Genomic DNA, 17,548 nt, shown 5'->3' on the forward strand with positions numbered 1-17,548 from the left:
TCATTGCTATTTCATTGGAGTTAGGAGCATTCCATACTTTAGAACTTGAACTGCATTGACCTTTTGTGTTAAGAAAGAGTCATCTCATTCTCTCTTCTCTATCTCTCTCATCTATTCCCCGCTTGAGTCGGCGCGTGGGTGGCGCGTGAGAGCTGTTTGGTGTTAGTTTTAGGCTGTATCATGGCTGGTTCGAGAAGATGGTCGGTGGAATCCAAGGAATTTGAGGTGCTGATTAAGGTAGGGGCTTTAGGGGTGAAGATTTTTTAGAGGAGCAAAAGACTCAATAGGTCCATTTTCATGAAGAAGGATGAGCTAGCTTGGATGGTGCGAATTGTGGAGGATTTAGTAGCAGTGAATAACTCAGAAGTTTTTTGGGATTAGTCTAGAGCTGGGTATCCTAGAATAATAGCTCAAAAGTGTGCTAATAGGCATGGTTGTTTTCTGACGGTGGAGGAATTTGACTGAAGAAGAAGGTGTGGCTCGATCATCATTCCAGAAGGTCGGTGTGGGATAGGGTGGGATTGTTTCAGTGAGGAAATGAGAGTGGCAAACTCTTCTCTACGTGAGCATCGAGTGGTCAGTGAGCATCGCGTGTTCAGGGAAGAAAAGAGTGATACAGAGGTCAAGGGAAGCAGGAGTTACCGGAGGCGGTGAGACTGTCGTCGAAGCAAACCGAGGAGGGTTGTAGCTCTAGCCAAGAACAGTTCGCAAGGGTACAAAGGTGGCCGAAAGCTGCTTCTGGTCATATGGAACAGCAAACCCATGAGTTTGACAGCAAAGCATTGGCTTCGACCTAGACCCATGCATCGAAGAGGGCTCACGGCAATCCCGGGGAGATTCCGACGAAGATTTTATGTCTGGCGAGGTATGTCCAAGAATCTGCAGAGGTTGGAAGACAAGGTTCAAAGGATGGTGGTCGCATGGGGTGTTCATTTAGAACTCAGGCGAGTAGCTCCCAAACACCGGTGAAGTCGCAAGACTCGATGACTGATTCTGATCGCATGATGGGATAGGGGGGAAGGGGCACCATGCTGGGCAGACCTACTCTAAGGTAAGTCTCGAGCTCCTCAAAGTCAAGGAGATGTTGAAGCATCTGCAGCGGGAGTGTGACGTGGGGCTGTCGCAGATTGACATGGCGTTCAAGATTATGGAGGGTAGCGGGCTTGGGCTTGGGCAGGGAGATAAATATTCAGCTGGTCAGAGGAAGTCAACATCGAAGGGGATAAAGGGGTCTGGGCTGAAAAGGAAAGTCACTAAGCCCAATAAGTGGTTGAGGGTGAAGAAGAGATCGGGTTTTAAGCTTAAAGGAACGATGGGCTCAGACTTGGGTTTTAATAGCCCAGGGCATGCTAGACCCTTAAAAGCAGTATGTTCAGAAGAGGTGGTCTCATCGAAGAAGCATGAGAAGGTCACGTATGGCTTGTGACCTGACTTGGCTAGGTCGGCAAGTCCATCGCCGGTGGTCGCAAAGGTCTTATCAGCGGACAGGGGCGTTGGGTCAGCGGCTGAAGAAGCTTCCAAGGCGGTTGTCGACACTGATGGCAAGGATCCTCTAAGTCCAGTGATTGAGGCATAGCCCATCGGAAAGGGCAAAGTTATGGTGACTTATAGGAGGAGGAAGTTTGGGCTGCAGAGGTGGAACACCGCAATGGTGGGCTCGTTAGAAGTCTCTTCTTCGGCTTCTGGGCAGTAGGAAGGGATGCTAGGGTCGTTGCCGAAATTAACCAGAGGGTGCCGGAGATGCTTTATTTGCTAGAGAACACACAAAGCTTGCCAGAGCGCCCGAATGGAGTTTGGAGATGCTGGTGAGGACACGGGCTCTGGCTCAGATCAGGTTCCAGCGGTCTTTTCATCTCGTCGGAATTCTGGGATGGTTGCAGGGGTCTGTAGGGGGGAGGTAATGAACCTAGTTCAGTCGTTTCAAAGTGGACAGAAAGATATTGGAATTGGGCCTGGGTCACGTAGGGACGAGGACAGTGTCTCAGCATCAATCAGGTTGGAGGAATTAGGATCAGAAAAGATTTCTTCTAGCTGGGTAGTTGAAAGCTGCCTCAATTTTTGCCCAAAAATTGGTGTTTCTTTGATGAGGGAAAAAAATGAGGAGTTGGCAGCTTTATTAGACTCTATTGAAGCTTCCAGGAGGCAGTTTGATTCTGATCTGGGGGAGTTTTCTGCCGATGGTCTTGCCCCCACATGATTTAAGGAGTCAGATAGTGCTTTTCTTTTTGACAGGGGCTAGACGATATCTATGCAAGTTAGGGGTTGTGGGAGGGGTCAAATTGGTGGATCATGAAGCTTAACATCGCAGCATGGAATGTGAGAGGGTTGTAATGCCCTCAAAAAAAGGCTGTGTATTAGGGGTCTATTGAAGGAGTGGAAAGCAGATATTGTATGTCAAGCATTAGTATAATCCATCTTTAGTTGGCACGGATCGTCCACCTAACCACTAAGATGCGGTACGACCTATCTTCCCTAAGTATGAATTATCTAATTCTTTAATAAGTTTCATACAATCAATGGAATAGCATAACCCATCTTCGGTTGGCACAGACTGTCTACCTAAATTACACTAGACTAGGGTGTACGATCCGTCTTCCCTAGGTATGGCCTATCTAATCCTATTGATCATATGTTAATTAAAAACCGTTATATAATCATCATCCCCATAATCACATAAAATAAAAATGATTTGAGTTTAATAAAAGTAAAAGACTTTCTAATACAAGATAAGAATTTCACTAATATTGATTTTGGAATTTAAGAACAATTGCATTTAAATATTAAGAACAAAATCAAACTGTAGCAATTCTCATAGTTGTACAACCATGCATAAACTGAAAATCTGTAAATAAAAATACAATCAAATCATTGTACTTGGATAGGGTTACATCAATACTCCACGAAGGGATTTTAGCCGCTCATGACTCTGCTTAGCTCCAATAACTATTTGCTCAATTTTTGCTCTTGGTAGCAATGTGTCTTTCTACAATGTTTAGAGGCCTATTTATAGAGATTAGGAAAACCCTAAAAACCCTACAAACCCTAGAAAAATCGTAGGTCAGTGTCCCAGTCCAAGTGGGAGACTAAAAACCTAATCTAAGCTGTAAAAGTACTCTTGCCGCATTCTGGAAACCGTGTGCGCTCGAGCTTAAGGGATGTGCACTCGAACGCATGTGCGCTCGGGCTTAGGCTAATATGCGCTCGAGCGCTGGTGCGCTCGAGCCCAAATGCTATATGCTCGATCCTAGGCCTTCAAGATACTCTCAAAATGTGTTTTTGTCCCAATTTTCAATGTAATTCTTACATCTTTCATTTAAAGCCCTGAAACACAAAAACAAAACAAAATCAAACAAATAACAATGCTAAAGAATTAACATATGCGAGTTAAGAGGCTTGAATGTGCAACATTCAGCGCTCACTACAAAAAAAAGGGATTTATTGACGGGTCTACAGTAACCCACTTTTTGCCACATTGGTAAATTTAAATTCGTTTAAATTAAAAAAATATATATATTATATATATTAGTGACGTGGCAAACTGTGACACATCAATAAATATTGATGTGTCATTTTGACACGTCAATAATTATTGACGTGTCATTTTGACAAGTCAATAATTATTGACGTGTTAGAATGACATGTCAATAAATAATAATTAATAATTTGAATAGTATTTTTTAAAAAAATAAGTGATCATATCATTTTTTTTCTCTTACGATTTTCAATGTATTTTCTTGACGTGTGACATGTGACACATCAAGAATTTCTTGACGTGTCACATGTAGCACGTCAAGAGAAAAAATTTCTTGACGCGTCAAGAATTTATTGACGTGTCACATGTGGCATTGATGTGCTTGTTTCGGTCTGATTTTTCTTGTTGGTCTGGGTCTGATTTTTTGTGATGTGCTTGTTTGGGTCTGATTTTTCTGCCATGGCCATGAAGGGATCCAGTGCTGGAGAAATGAAGGGATCCCTTCATTTCTCCAACGAAGGGTTCTCTTTCTCTCTCTTTGGGGAGAGAGAGAGAGAAAGAGATGATGGTGAAAACAATTAAAAAAAATTATTTTTTTAATAAGTTTTAAACTTTAGTGACGTTTTGAAATTGGCACGTCCACAAATTTATTGATGTGTCAATTTCTGGCATGTCAATAATTAATTGACGTATCAATTTCTGACATGTCAATAATTTATTGATGTATCAATTTCTAACACGTCAATAATTTATTGATGTGTTAGTAAATTTATTGACGTGTCAGTTTTGACACGTCAAGAATTAATCACGTGGCAGATAGTCACACGTCAAGAAATCCCATTTTGTGACTCCCCTATTTTTAACATTGAACACACGTCAAGAATGCCACGTCAATAAACTTTACTGATGTGTGAAGGGGCTGAACATGTCAATAAATCCCAGTCAAGAAAAATTGTTTTTTTTTATAGTGGCTTATCATACAACATTATCTTAAGATAAGAATATAGTTGTTTGTATAAAATAAGCCTGGGGATAAATACAAGAGAAGACAAAGTCCTCAATTGAGGCTTTATAAAAAAAAATTAATCCCGTATAACCAAATTTTTTAATACATTATACTAATTTGATGGCACATGCTCTTGTGCCAGCAAAAGTGCACTTTCTAGGCACATGGGGGCATGTGCGAAGAATAGTGCATCTTCAAGACGCATGAACATGTGCCATTAAAGTTTCAATTTTGCTGGCAAATGAGTATGTGCTAGGAAAGATTTAATGGCGAAAAAAAGATCTACTAGAATAAATTTATTGACGGGTTGCAGCCTGTTGGCATAAAGAAATGGCTAGAAAATAAACACGAGGATTATATTTCCTGGCGTTTATTATGTGATTCATAGTATTTAAAAAATGCCACAAATACACCTTTTTATTTTTTATTTTTTATTTATTTTATTTATTTTTTTTGTAATGATTGTTTAAGTTTAATGGATTCCTCTATTTTTATTTTCTTTATGTTTTATTTTTTTAATTATTATTATTATTTATATTTCTTGCTATTCTTTTCTAATAAGTTTTCGCAAAAAGATTTTTGAAATTGAATTATAATATTAGTTATTGAAAAAGAAACATGAGAATTGGAAGAGGAATAGTTAAGTTTGCTCTCTTAAGCCCAGATAGCCCAATAATAAGCATCGACACTGAATAAAAAGTTGTTAAATAAGACACTATGGCTCCGTTTGTTTCGGTGTAAAATATTTTCCGTCGTAAAATATTTTCAGGGAAGTCATTTTAGAGGAAACCATTTTACGATGAAAACATTTTCCAGCGTTTGGCGCGCGCACGAAAAATCACAAATATTTTTTATATTCACAACATAAAAATACTAATATACAATAATTTCAAAAATAAAATATAAAAATTCCCGCCTGAGACTTGACCAGGTCTCGGCGAAGTCCCAGGAGTTGCCTAGGACTTCGCCGAGAGCTGCCCGGGACCCGACCAGGACCCTACCAAACCAACTCGGGACACGCCTCGAACTTGACTGGGACTCGCCTGGAACTGCCTGGGACCCCACCCAGACCTGACTGGGAACTAACTAGGACCCGACTGAGCAGGTCCTGGTCATGTCCCGTGCGAGTCCCAAGCAGGTCCCAATCAGGTCAGGGCCTGGTCTCGGGCGGGTCTTGGCCAAGTCTCGGGAGGCTCCCCGGTCAAGTCCCAGGGAGGTCCAGGGCAGGGTCCCGAGTGGGTCCCAGGCAGGTCCTCGCCGGGTCTCTGTCAGGTCCTAGGCAGGTCCCGGTCAAGTCCCCACTGAGTCTCGGGTGGGTCCTGATAGGTCCCGGTCATGTCCTGGGCAGGTCCTAGGTGGGTCCTGGGCGGGTCTTAGGCGGGTCCCATTCAGGTCCCATCGAGGTCTCGGGTAGGTTTCGGGCGGGTCCTAGTCAGCTCTCGGCGTGGTCTCGGGCGGGTCCCGGTCAAGTCTCGGGAGGCTCCCGGTCAAGTCTCAGGGAGGTCCCGGTCAGGTCCTAAGCGGGTTATGGCGAGGTCCCGAGCGGGTCCCAATCAAGTCCCCGCTGAGTCTCGGGCGGGTCCCGATAGGTCCTGGTCTTGTCCTGGGCAGGTCCTGAGTGGATCCTGGGCAAGTCCCGGGCGCGTCACGGCGAGGTCCCGGGCAGGTCCTAGTCAAGTCCCGGGGAGGTCCCGAGCGGGTCCTAGGCGGGTCTTGGCATGGTCCGTCGATTCTAGAATGAGATGCGCAAAGTCGGAAAATGGTTTACAGTTTTAAAAACCGTAAACCATTTTCTTAAAATTAAAGAAGAATTTTCGGTCAAAGGGAAAATATTTTTCGTTGACTATTATTGTGCGTCGCAGCAAACACCCATAAATACGTAAAACATTTTCCGTAAATCATTTTACGGCAAAACAAACGTAACCTAAATATAATAGGATTACCTTTGTACAATATGTGAATTTAACATTTTAAATTGTTTTAGGGTGGCTAGCATTGTTAAATTACTAGACCAAAACTTTTCAGACTTTTTATTGTCTTTTTAATGTTGTTTAAATTATTTTTCACTATTATTATTTACATTTTTTGCTATTCATTTATAAGATATTTTCGCTAAAATAAAAAATTATTATAAAAAACTTGGCGCGGGTTTGAGGCTAGTTTCTTATTAACGGAAGAATGAGTTTTATTTCTAAATATTTTTGGAAAAATGGAATAACGACTTGAAGTCATGCACATGTAATAATCTATATAAACATTTCAACACTCTCGCAAACAAGTTAACAAGCATATCTTAAATGATTATTCACACACACAGAAGAAAACAGACGTGTTTTTCTAGAATCTTCGATGAACACAAAGAAATATTAAATGAGATAATGGTTGTTGATCGATGCCGTACAATTGACATGGACACTCCTTAAGTTTTGAATATGTTTTCCACTCCAAATGGTAAACTGAAGAAGCTTGGCCAATCACAATCCAAACATTCTGTTCATCCCCTTGGTGCCCAAGTTTTTTAGTCAACACGTTTTCTCTATTGATCATTGCTTTGGTCAAGAAGTGGTCATCTCAATTTCATCATTCTTTGAGTTCAAAGCTTGTCAAGCAAGGAGGAATATAGTAAAAGAAAAGGTACGATCATGGGAAGCAAAAGGTACGATCCCTCTCTTCTGTTTAGGTTTTTTTGTCAGTTTGGGGATTGGCCGGTCCACATCATCAGAACTCAGTGACTTTGCTGCTGTGACATTTCTGTTTAGTAAAAGAAATTCAGATTTAGAAAATAGGAATGACAAGTAACAACGTTGTGATTCCCTCAACTTATTTCCTAAGTTTAAGGAAGCTGCAGCATGCTCTTGTCTATATATAGGTTGCTCATGAAAATTTTTCTAAATTGTTAAATAGGCCAAAACTTTCTAACAATTTCATACTCGGGTTCACTAGCTATGCAAAACTTTTACTAGAATGATAGTGACACAAAATTTTAATATATAAAATGGTTTTATGGTGGGTAAATATATGAGAATCAGATGACTATTTTTTGTTGTTTAATTTTGGTTTAAATCGATCGACCCAACCGTTACTATATAGGACATAAATCAACAGTTATTTGAGTTTATTGACATCAACATTTCTTTTCTTTTCTTTCTTTCTTTTTCATTATTACTATTTGTATTTTTTGCTATTCCTTTCTGAAATTAAATTATAATATTAGTTATTGAAAAGAAACGTGAGAGTTGGAGGAATAGTTTCTTTTTTTTTTTAACAAAAAATAGTTTCTGATATAACAAAAAATAATTTACTATAACAAAAAAAAAAAAATTATAATAAATAGTTTTTTTTTTTTTTTTTTTGTGGTTTAGATTTCATTGATAGAATATCAAGAACATAACAGCTATTACATTACAAAGTATATAGGTCTGATATAATGTAGTCAAAAGCTATGAAATTACAAAGTCATAAATATAATTAGAAAATTTTTACAATCAAATACTATTTATGACATCAGCATCTGCTAACTTATGTATAAAGGTTAGGACAAAAGAACAAAAATAAAATCAAAGTAAAAAAAAAAAAAAAAGAACCACCCTAAGCAGCATTGGAGGAGCATGACATCGTAGATATCCCCGAGAAGGCGCGATTCTGTTTGTAGATCTAATGAAGATGAGTAGATCTAAGTATGAAAAACTAGATCTAGATCTAGATCTAAAACAAAATTGCCAAAAAGGAGACCGCAAGAGACTATAGAAAAGACACTGAGCATTGTTACTAGGGGAAAGAGGATGGAGAAGGGATGGGAAGGGGAAGGAAGGAAGAACGGCATTGTCGTTCTTCCCTCCTCTGTGTTTTTTCTTCTTTGATTTTTGTTGGAGGAGGAATAGTTAAGTTTGATACTAAACGAACTCTCTTAAGCCCAAATAACTCAATGGTACTAAGTTCCTGGTGTAAACAAAAAATTGTGAAATAATACACTAAAAATAATATCATTACATCACCAATATTATCTAAATTTAACATTTTAAATTGTTATAGGGTGATTCCCATTGTCAAATCGACCAAAACATTTCAAATTTTTTTGGGGAAACTTCAGTAAGCCCCCCCAAACTTTCAGCCGATTTGATAAACACCCTTTGTTCTTCAAACTCTCTCACCCTTTGAACTTTCAATCTCTATCATTTTCCCCCCATCTGTTAGTTTTTATTGTTAAACGGACATTTTGTGCCCATTATACCCTCAACCAAAACTACGTCATTTTAGGCTCCAAAACTACATTACCACCCAACCCAAAACGACGTTGTTTTGAGCATAATATTACTAAAAAAAAAAAAAAAAAAAAAGAAAAACAAACCAAGTCGGGGTGGCTCTAGTCACCCCCTTGGCCAAAATGGGGTGGCCGGACCACCCCATTTTCGGCCAAGGGGGTGGCTGGAGCCACTCCCTGGCTGGTTTGGGGGTCGAACCACCCCCATGGCCAAAGGGGTGTCTGGCCACCCCAAAAAAAAAAAAAAATGGGGGGGTGGGGGAGTAGGTGCTTTTGGGGGTGGTCCCACGGGCCTGGGGGTGGTTTTGGCCACCTCATACGGCCGATAGGGGGTGGCCGAAACCACCCTTAGGCCCTTGGGACCACCCCCAAAACACCCGTTCCCCTTTTTTTCTTTTTTTTCTTTTTTTGCCCTTTTGGGGGTGCCCGGACCACCCCCATACCGGCCAGGGGGTGGCTCCAGCCACCCTGATTTGGTCTTTTTCTTTCTTTCTTTTTTGTTTTTTTTTAATATTTTTATTTTTTAAAAAATAAAAAAATAAAAAAAAAATTTAATGCCTAAAACGATGTCGTTTTGTGTTGGGTATGTGTTGTAGTTTTAGGGCACAAAACGTTGTAGTTTTGGGGTGAGGGTAAAATAAGCATATTAAAGTCAAACTGTTTGACTTTAACGTTGAAAACTAATATAAGGGTCCAAAGTGAAAGCAAACCAAAGTTCAAGGGGCCTAAGTGAGAGTTTTGATAATTCAGGGGGAGTTTGTTAAATCAATTAAAAGTTCAGGGGAGCTTACAGAAGTTTTCCCAATTTTTTTGTTATTGTTTAATGTTGGCTTAATTCGATCAACCCCCTATCATCACCTTAAGACATAAATCGACCGTTATTTGAATTTAATAAATTTATTATTATTATTTATATTTTTTGCTATTTTTTAAGACATTTTTGCAAAAATAAAAAATAAAATAAAATAAAATAGAAAACCATGTGCCAGTTTCTTATTATCTTTTAACAAAAATAAATATCTTCAATAGACAACTTTACATAAAAAGGAAACATTAAAGTGACTGTGAGTGGAAATTCCGACATACATCTTTGGGTGTGCTGGAAGAGTCCTACTATGCGGCTACCAAAAGGCAGCCTAGCGTAGGACATATATTAAAATAATAATAATAATAATAATAATAATAATATTTGCATTTTTTTTTTGTTAGTTAAATTTCTATAAGTAAATATTTAATTTTTAATGCCTCAAAATTTGTTTTTGGATTCAAAAATAAAATCTAAGGATGTAAGGTTAAACTTTTAGGGATTTATATCACCTAAAAGGGATTCAATCATCCTAAATTTGGTGCTAATGCCTCAAATTTGGTGCTAATACCTCAAATTTAGTGCTAATATTTCAAATTTGGATTTCCGTTTAATATCTCTCTTCTTCAATTTTTTTTTAAAAAAAATTGGCCACATTAGAATTGGCAGACGCTGGGATGACCCCAAGTTGCTGAAAATCTCAACTCGTGCTGAAACATTATAAGTTATAACGGAAGAATGAGTTATATTTCTATCTATTTTTGGTAAAATGGAATAAAGACTTTAGACTTGTAATATTGTAAAGGAGAATTGCTAGGTGTTTTACAGGTATTCTCTTGACGTTCTCCTCGTTTTAGGTGTATATTATTTTCTTAAAAGAAAAAAGGAAAAAAAAAAACACTGGTTCTTATTTTTTTCACCTAGTTTTTAGAAAATAATATACATCTATGACCATGAGAAGACCTAAGATTTTCCTCCGCATGGCTGCAGTTGTCCAAAACAATACCGTTTTGAGCAATGAAAAAGTAGGTTTTAAAAAAATTAAGGGTTAAATACTAAAAAACCCCTCTAGGATTTGGATACTTTATTTTTTTCCCCCTAAGTTTTGATTTGTATCATAGGAGGTACATGTAGTTTTGATAAGGACCAAATTGGTCATTCCATACATTGACTATTAGTTGACTTAACGAAAGTCCACGTCACTGACACGTAGACCAATTAAAATTCGACACCTGGCATAAGTGGCCACGTCATCACTGATGATGTGGCCACCTAATTAATTTTTTTTAAAAAAAAAGTAAAAAAAAAAAAAAAAAATTCAAATAAAAAGAAAAAAAAGAAAAAAAAAATTGGGGGGTGGCCATAGGCCACGCCTTGGCCATTTGGGGGTGGCTCGGCCACCCCTAGTACCCATTGGGGGTGGCCGAGCCATCCCCTTGGTGCCCAAGGGGGTGGCTGAAACCACCCCCATGGAGCCAAGGGGGTGGCCGAAACCACCCCCAATGGTGGTTTGGGCGTGGTTTCGGCCACCCCTAGTGGGTATTGGGGGTGGCTCAACCACTCCCATCCGGCCAGCTTTTTTTTTTTTATGAAAAAAAAAAAAAATTTAATTTTTTTTTTAAATAAAAAATTTAATTAGGTGGCCACGTTATCATTGATTACTTGGCCATTTATGCCAGGTATCAAATTTTAATTGGTCCACGTGTCAATGACGTGGACTTCTGTGAAGTCAACTAACGGTCAATGGATGAAATGACTAATTTGGTCTTTATCAAAATTACAGGTACCTCTTGTGATACAAATCAAAACTTAGAGAGGAAAAAAATAAAGTGTCCAAAACAATAGGGAGGTTTTTAGCATTTAACTCAAAAATTAATAAAAACTCATTAAAAATTAAATATTATAAAAAAAGTAATAATTAAAAATATTTAAAAAAAAAAAAAAAAAGGGTGGCCGGCCACCCTATTTTGGCCAAGGGGGTGGCTGGAGCCACCTTCCATGGCCGGTGTGAGGGTGGATGAGCCACCCCCATAGCCTTTGGGGTGGTCCAGCCACCCCCATGGAAGCCAAATCCTCTTTTGATGTTCTCTTAATCATAGGTGGATATTATTTTCTTAAAAGACAAAAAAAAAAAAAAAAAAAAAACTGGTTCTTATTTCTGTCACCTAAATTTTAGAAAATAATATACATATATGACAGAGAGAACACCTAAGATTTTCGTAATCTAATACTCCAAGCCTGCACACTGGAGTATACATGACCCTAGCTCATATTTATTGACGACTTTGTTTTCTCTGTTTTATTTTTTGTTTTTAGACTAAAGACAGTAACAAATAACCAAAAAGAACTCTTCAAAATGTAAAAATTGCTTTGACTTTTATGTCACATAAGAAAACAACCAAAAACAAAAATGGCATTAAAAACACTTAAAAGTCTTCAACGAACATATCTTAAATTTGGCTTTAACCTCCATGATATAGACTTACATTATTTCCACACAAAGAGAAGAAAGCGAATTAATGCATTTGTTTTTCTAGTATCTTCTACGCACATAAAGAAATATTAAATGAGATAATGGTCGTCGATGCTGTACAATTCATATGGGCATTGCTTAAGTTTTGAATAAGTTTTCCACTCCAATTGGTAAAGGGCACTTTCCACGAGAGCTTCAGATTGAAAAGCCATGGTCCATGTGATTGGTAAAGTGAAGTGACCTTGGCCAATCACAATCCAAACATTCTGTTCATCCCCTTGGTGACCAAGTTTTTTAGTCAACACTTCTTCTCTTTCGATCGTTGCTTTGGTCAAGAAGTGGTCATCTCAATTTCATCACTCTCTTAGTTTAGAATTCAGTTTCATCTCAATTTCGTCAATCACATGAGAGACCGTGACTTGTAGGAATATAGTAAAAGAAATTCAGATTTGGAAAACGGGAATGACAAGTAACAACGTTGTGATTCCCTCAACTTATTTCCTAAGTTTAAGGAAGCTTGAGCATGCTCTTGTCTATAGATCGACTGTATATATATATATGAGCACTTGCGTCTTCCACAGCAGCAGTGCTTTCCTTTCAGCTTACAATCATTTTTTCTGTGCTGTTGTTGTTGTACCAAAGCCAAGTCCTTCTTACATAGCATTGATAGCATGGATATCAAAGCGTTACACTTTGGATATCTGATTTCAAAAGAAACATTTTCTGTGCTCTGGAAACAGGAAGATGTTTCAGTCAGATTTGATTTGAGAAAGAGAAAGTGGTTCTTCTTTCTTTCTCGTCTCTCTGAAGCATACAAGCTTGAAATGTCCTACGACAGCATTTGGCAGATTAAGCTCCATCGACCACGTGGCCAAACTTCAAAGTTTCTTCTCATTCAGGTTAATTTGCTGCCTCTACGCTTTCTGTAGTTCAAATCATTTCCTGATTTCATGGTTGTGTGGGTACGTATATTCATTTCTATAGCTTGTTGGTTTACCAATTTCATTACATCCTTGAATGATCTAATGAAATAATGCTGTTGGGAAAGCGTCCCATCTTCTTTTGAATTGGTAGAAATTGCTCTGATTTATGTGCCAGTCAATTTTTTTTATCAATTTTTCTTAACAAATTCGAATTTTTATGGCCAGTTACATGGTGCTCCTAAGATTCATAAGAAAGATGTCTCTTGTGCTCATGGGCGTTATCGGTGGCTCCGAGTAGTTGATTTCACTCCTTCACGTAGCATTGGCCAATCTTCTGCTCTATGTTTGGAGCTTCCACATGACGGTCGGATTCCAAAATTTATGCTCTATGAAGAAAATGAAGGCCAATTTGTTCTGCATGAAGGGTCTAATTTCTCCTGCAATTCAGGTCTTGTCCCCATTGTGATTCCACCTCCAGGCTTCGACTTGCCATATAAAATCTTGTTCAAGATCAACTCCTTAGTTCAGCATGGGTGTCTTCCTGGGCCAGCAATAGATAACAATTTTTGTCGGTTGGTCGATCCTAAGAGAGTAAAACTTGAGTATATAGAACGTGCCTTGGAAAAACTATTTCATTTAAAAGACTGCTGCTATGAGCCTGTAAGGTGGCTTAGTGAGCAGTATAAAAGATACGCCACGGATAGGCGACTTCCAACACATCCTACTATATCTTTAGATGACGGGATGGTATATGTACACAGGGTTCAAATAACTCCATCTAAAGTATATTTCTGTGATCCAGAGGTGAGTCTCTCCAATCGCATCTTGCGCAATTATCCTGAAGATATTGATAATTTTCTTCGCATTTCTTTTGTTGATGAGGACTTGGATGAACTGCACTCGACAGTTTTATCTCCTCCACCATCTTCTGCGAATGAGGAGGACAAGCGAACTAGCATTTATGAGAGGATGTTGTCCACTCTAAGAAACGGAATAGTTATTGGTGATAAGAAGTTTGAGTTTCTTGCCTATTCAAACAGTCAATTACACGAAAATTCTCTTTGGATGTTTGCTTCAAGAAATGGTCTTACTGCAGCAGACATCAGGGAGTGGATGGGTGATTTTCGTGAAATAAGGAATGTGGCAAAATATGCTGCCAGACTAGGTCAATCTTTTAGCTCCTCGTGGGAAACTGTGGATGGTGGCAGGCATGAAATTGAGATGATTCCTAATGTAGAAGCTAAAAGGCTTGAAATCAAATATTGTTTTTCTAATTATATTGATGTGGGACGCCACATGCCATCAAGGATTGTAATTACCGAAGAATTCGCCCAAGTCCAGAAAGACTCCCCAAGGAATCGAGAAGATGTCCCGAGAGGTCATCCGAGGGGCCAAACCGATGCATCTTTTGAGAAGCCAAGAAGCCTTTCTCGAGAAGCTTTTCCAGCCAACCATCTTCCAAGAAGCCAAAAGAAGCCTCCCCTGAGAAGTTTTTACGGAGCAGCCAAGAAGCCTTTCCCGAGAAGCCAACCGATGGGGCCTGAGACCAAGAAGGAAAGCATGAAAGTTGGATTGCAAGCAGCTGACACATTAATGGCGAGGATCCAAGAAGGAAAGTCGTGATTAACAAGTTGGAGATTGATGAAGATTTTATTTGATTTGCTTCTATTGTTCATTAGGATTTTATTTGATTGCAATTTTCATTAATTTTAGGAGTTTTACTTAAAAGGCTTAGATTTCCTTGCTTTCCAAATTTTCATGTTAGTATAAATATTGAACGAAGTAGCATGTAATAAACAACTTTTGAATCAATAAGAATTTTGGTCACACTCTGCAGAGTTTTATCATTCCTTTAAGCCTTAGAGCTTGTGTTTATCTCTTTCTTTTTTTTTTTTGAAATTGACGATAACTTTCATTGAGAAAAATCAAAATAAAGCAAAAAGCTCTATGGGTACAATAAAAAACAGAGCATAAGAGCTCCATTGGTACTATCCACGTAAAGCCACCATCTCATGGTTTATAATTAATTTGATGCTTGCAGGGATTACTCCTTCCCAAATCCTATCCTTAGCACAATTGAGATCATCCTTTGCAAGTATATGTGCTGCGGTATTTGCCTCTCTGCAGATATGTGAACACTGCCATCGAGATAAAGCAAGGAGCTCCGCCCTTATATCCACTATAAGCAGCCCCACTCTATTATTGTTGGGGGTTTTGGAATTCACCACTTTTGCATCACCCTCCAGGCATACTTTATGAAATCCCTTTTCCTTGCAGAGTTTGACCGCATAGAAGCTAGCCATTGCTTTAGCCACTGCAGGTACTACCGTACCCCTCCTATATAAGCATTGTGCTACCCTCACCTTCCCTTCGTGGTCTCGCACGACAATGCCCATTCCAAAGCACCCTCTGGTAATATCCAATGCCGCATTGCAATTGACTTTCACCCATCCCTCAAGAGGTTGTTTCCATACTTTGGTACCCTCTCTCTCTGTTTCATTAATTCGTAAACCATCCTGTTGGTGCTATGATGATAAGACTTCTATGGCTACTTTTGCCTCTCGTACAATATCATCTAGATGGGAGAAAACCCCTTCATGGACAACCTTGTTCCTTCAAAACCAAATCTTACGAGCAATTGCCACAAAAAGTTTAAAATCTTCCTTATTGCACCGTTGGAAAAAATCTTCCACTAGATGAAAAAAATCAGATTCAATGCAACCTTGCTTCTGAAAAATCTTTTTGCTAGCCCCCCACACATCCTTCATAGAAGGGCATTCCCATAAAATGTGGAAAATGGTTTCAGCTTCCAGATTGCAAATTGGACACCATGGCTCCTTAATAACCTTACGCTTGACCAGATTCTCTCTTGTAGGGAGAAGATTTTGGCATCCCCTCCACATAAAATTTTTCCATGCATTTGGAACATTCATAGACCAAATTCCATTCCAAACCTTGTTCTCTCTCTTACAATCCGAACTTTTAGCCTTTGCTTGATTTTCTACCTCCTTGGCCAGGTGGTATGCACTACATACAGTAAATTCTCCCTTAACAGTACCCCTCCATATTTGGATATCCAGCTGATTTGTTAAGCTAATTGGTATAGATTAGATTACCTGAATCTCTTCCTCATTAAAAATCTGCTTGAGAAGGCTTATATTCCACCATTGTAAGTCTTGTTCTAGTAACTCACTTACCCTAGCCTCCTCGTTCAAAACAGCTGAAGGAGATAGGATCTTGTACGTACTCGGGATTGGCAACCATTTGTCTCTCCAAATTTGAACATTATTCCCATTTCCAATTTGCCATATCAAATCTTCCTTCACAAGATCCCCCGAATTTACTCCGCCAAGCAAATGACAGTTTATTACCCAAATTCGCCTCAAGTACCGTACAATTCGGGTAATATTTTGCTTTCATTATCCGAGCCACCAAATTGTCCCTATTCTCCCATAATCTCTAATATTGCTTTGCAAGCAAAGCTTTGTTGAAGCAATGAAGATCTCTAAACCCCATCCCTCCTTGTGCCTTTGGTGTTCCCAGTCTCTTCTAACTCATCCAATGAATTCGAGATTCATTTGATTGTTGTCCCCACCAAAACTTTTGCATCAGCGAATTGCTTTCTGAATATAGGGTTTTTAGAAGCAACAATATACTCATGCTGTATGTTGGAATGGTTTGTATGACCACTTTAAGAAGAATTTCCTTGCTTGCCTGGGACAAAAATTTGAGCTTTCAATCTTGGAGCCTCGACCAAACCCGATCCTTTATACTATGGAAAGCGCTAATTCTTGATTTTTCCACTAGAGCCGGCAAACCCAAATACGTATCGTACCGTTGGGAAGATGGGATCCCTGCTACTCTCAAGATTTGTTCTTGCATCTCCATGAGTGTATTCCAGCTAAAAAAAATTCTAGTTTTCTCCTTATTCAACCTTTGCCCTGACGCCTGCTCATGTGTTTAATATTCCTGATAACCGATCCCAATGATTCAAATCCGCCTTGCAAAATAAAAGGCTATCGTCTACAAAGAACAAGTGATTGATTCGGGGTTCGTGTTTAGAGGTTGGGACACCTATTAAAACACCCTCATCATCTGCTCTTCTTAGTTGAGAACTCAGGGCTTCGGCACATAGGAGGAATAGGTAGGGGGAAATGGGATCCCCTTGCCGAATCCCCCGTGTAGGCCAAATTTTACCCACAAGATTGCCATTAATCAATACAGAGTAGTTTGCAGTTCTGACACACATCATTATCAGCTTTACCCAGTCCCTTGCAAACCCCATCTTGTACATAACCGCCTCCAAAAAATTTCACTCCACCCTGTCATAGGCTTTGCTCATATCTAGCTTAACAGCCATGTATCCCTTCTTTTTGTACGTGTGTGCGTGCATTGTTTGGAGGGATTTGTACGCAGCCAAAATGTTGTCTATAATTAATCTCCCTGGTATGAATGTGCTTTGATTCGGGGAAATAATTTTTGGCAAAAGAACTTTCAACCTATTTGCAAGCACTTTGGAAATAATTTTGTATAGAACATTACAAAGGCTTATAGGTTTATAATCAGAAACACAAGCAGCAATTGTTTTCTTTGATATAAGCGATATAT

The 17,548-nt window shown here is 39.0% G+C and overlaps 1 protein-coding gene across 1 annotated transcript in view; it reads left to right on the forward strand.

Moving 5' to 3' along the window:
* The window catches only part of LOC132178148 (RNA-dependent RNA polymerase 1-like), a 32,909-nt gene extending 18,190 nt beyond the window's left edge, over window positions 1–14,719 (forward strand). Inside the window, exons 2-3 of the mRNA XM_088515228.1 lie at window positions 12,758–12,916; window positions 13,166–14,719. Of these exons, the coding sequence (XP_088371354.1) occupies window positions 12,758–12,916; window positions 13,166–14,563 (1,557 nt within the window). The 3' untranslated portion in view covers window positions 14,564–14,719. The remainder of the gene's footprint in view (window positions 1–12,757; window positions 12,917–13,165) is intronic.
* Window positions 14,720–17,548: the final 2,829 nt, after the last annotated feature.

This window comes from Corylus avellana, chromosome 4 (genome assembly GCF_965113065.1).
Source record: "Corylus avellana chromosome 4, dhCorAvel1.hap1.2, whole genome shotgun sequence".
In the NCBI taxonomy this organism is placed as follows: domain Eukaryota; kingdom Viridiplantae; phylum Streptophyta; class Magnoliopsida; order Fagales; family Betulaceae; genus Corylus; species Corylus avellana.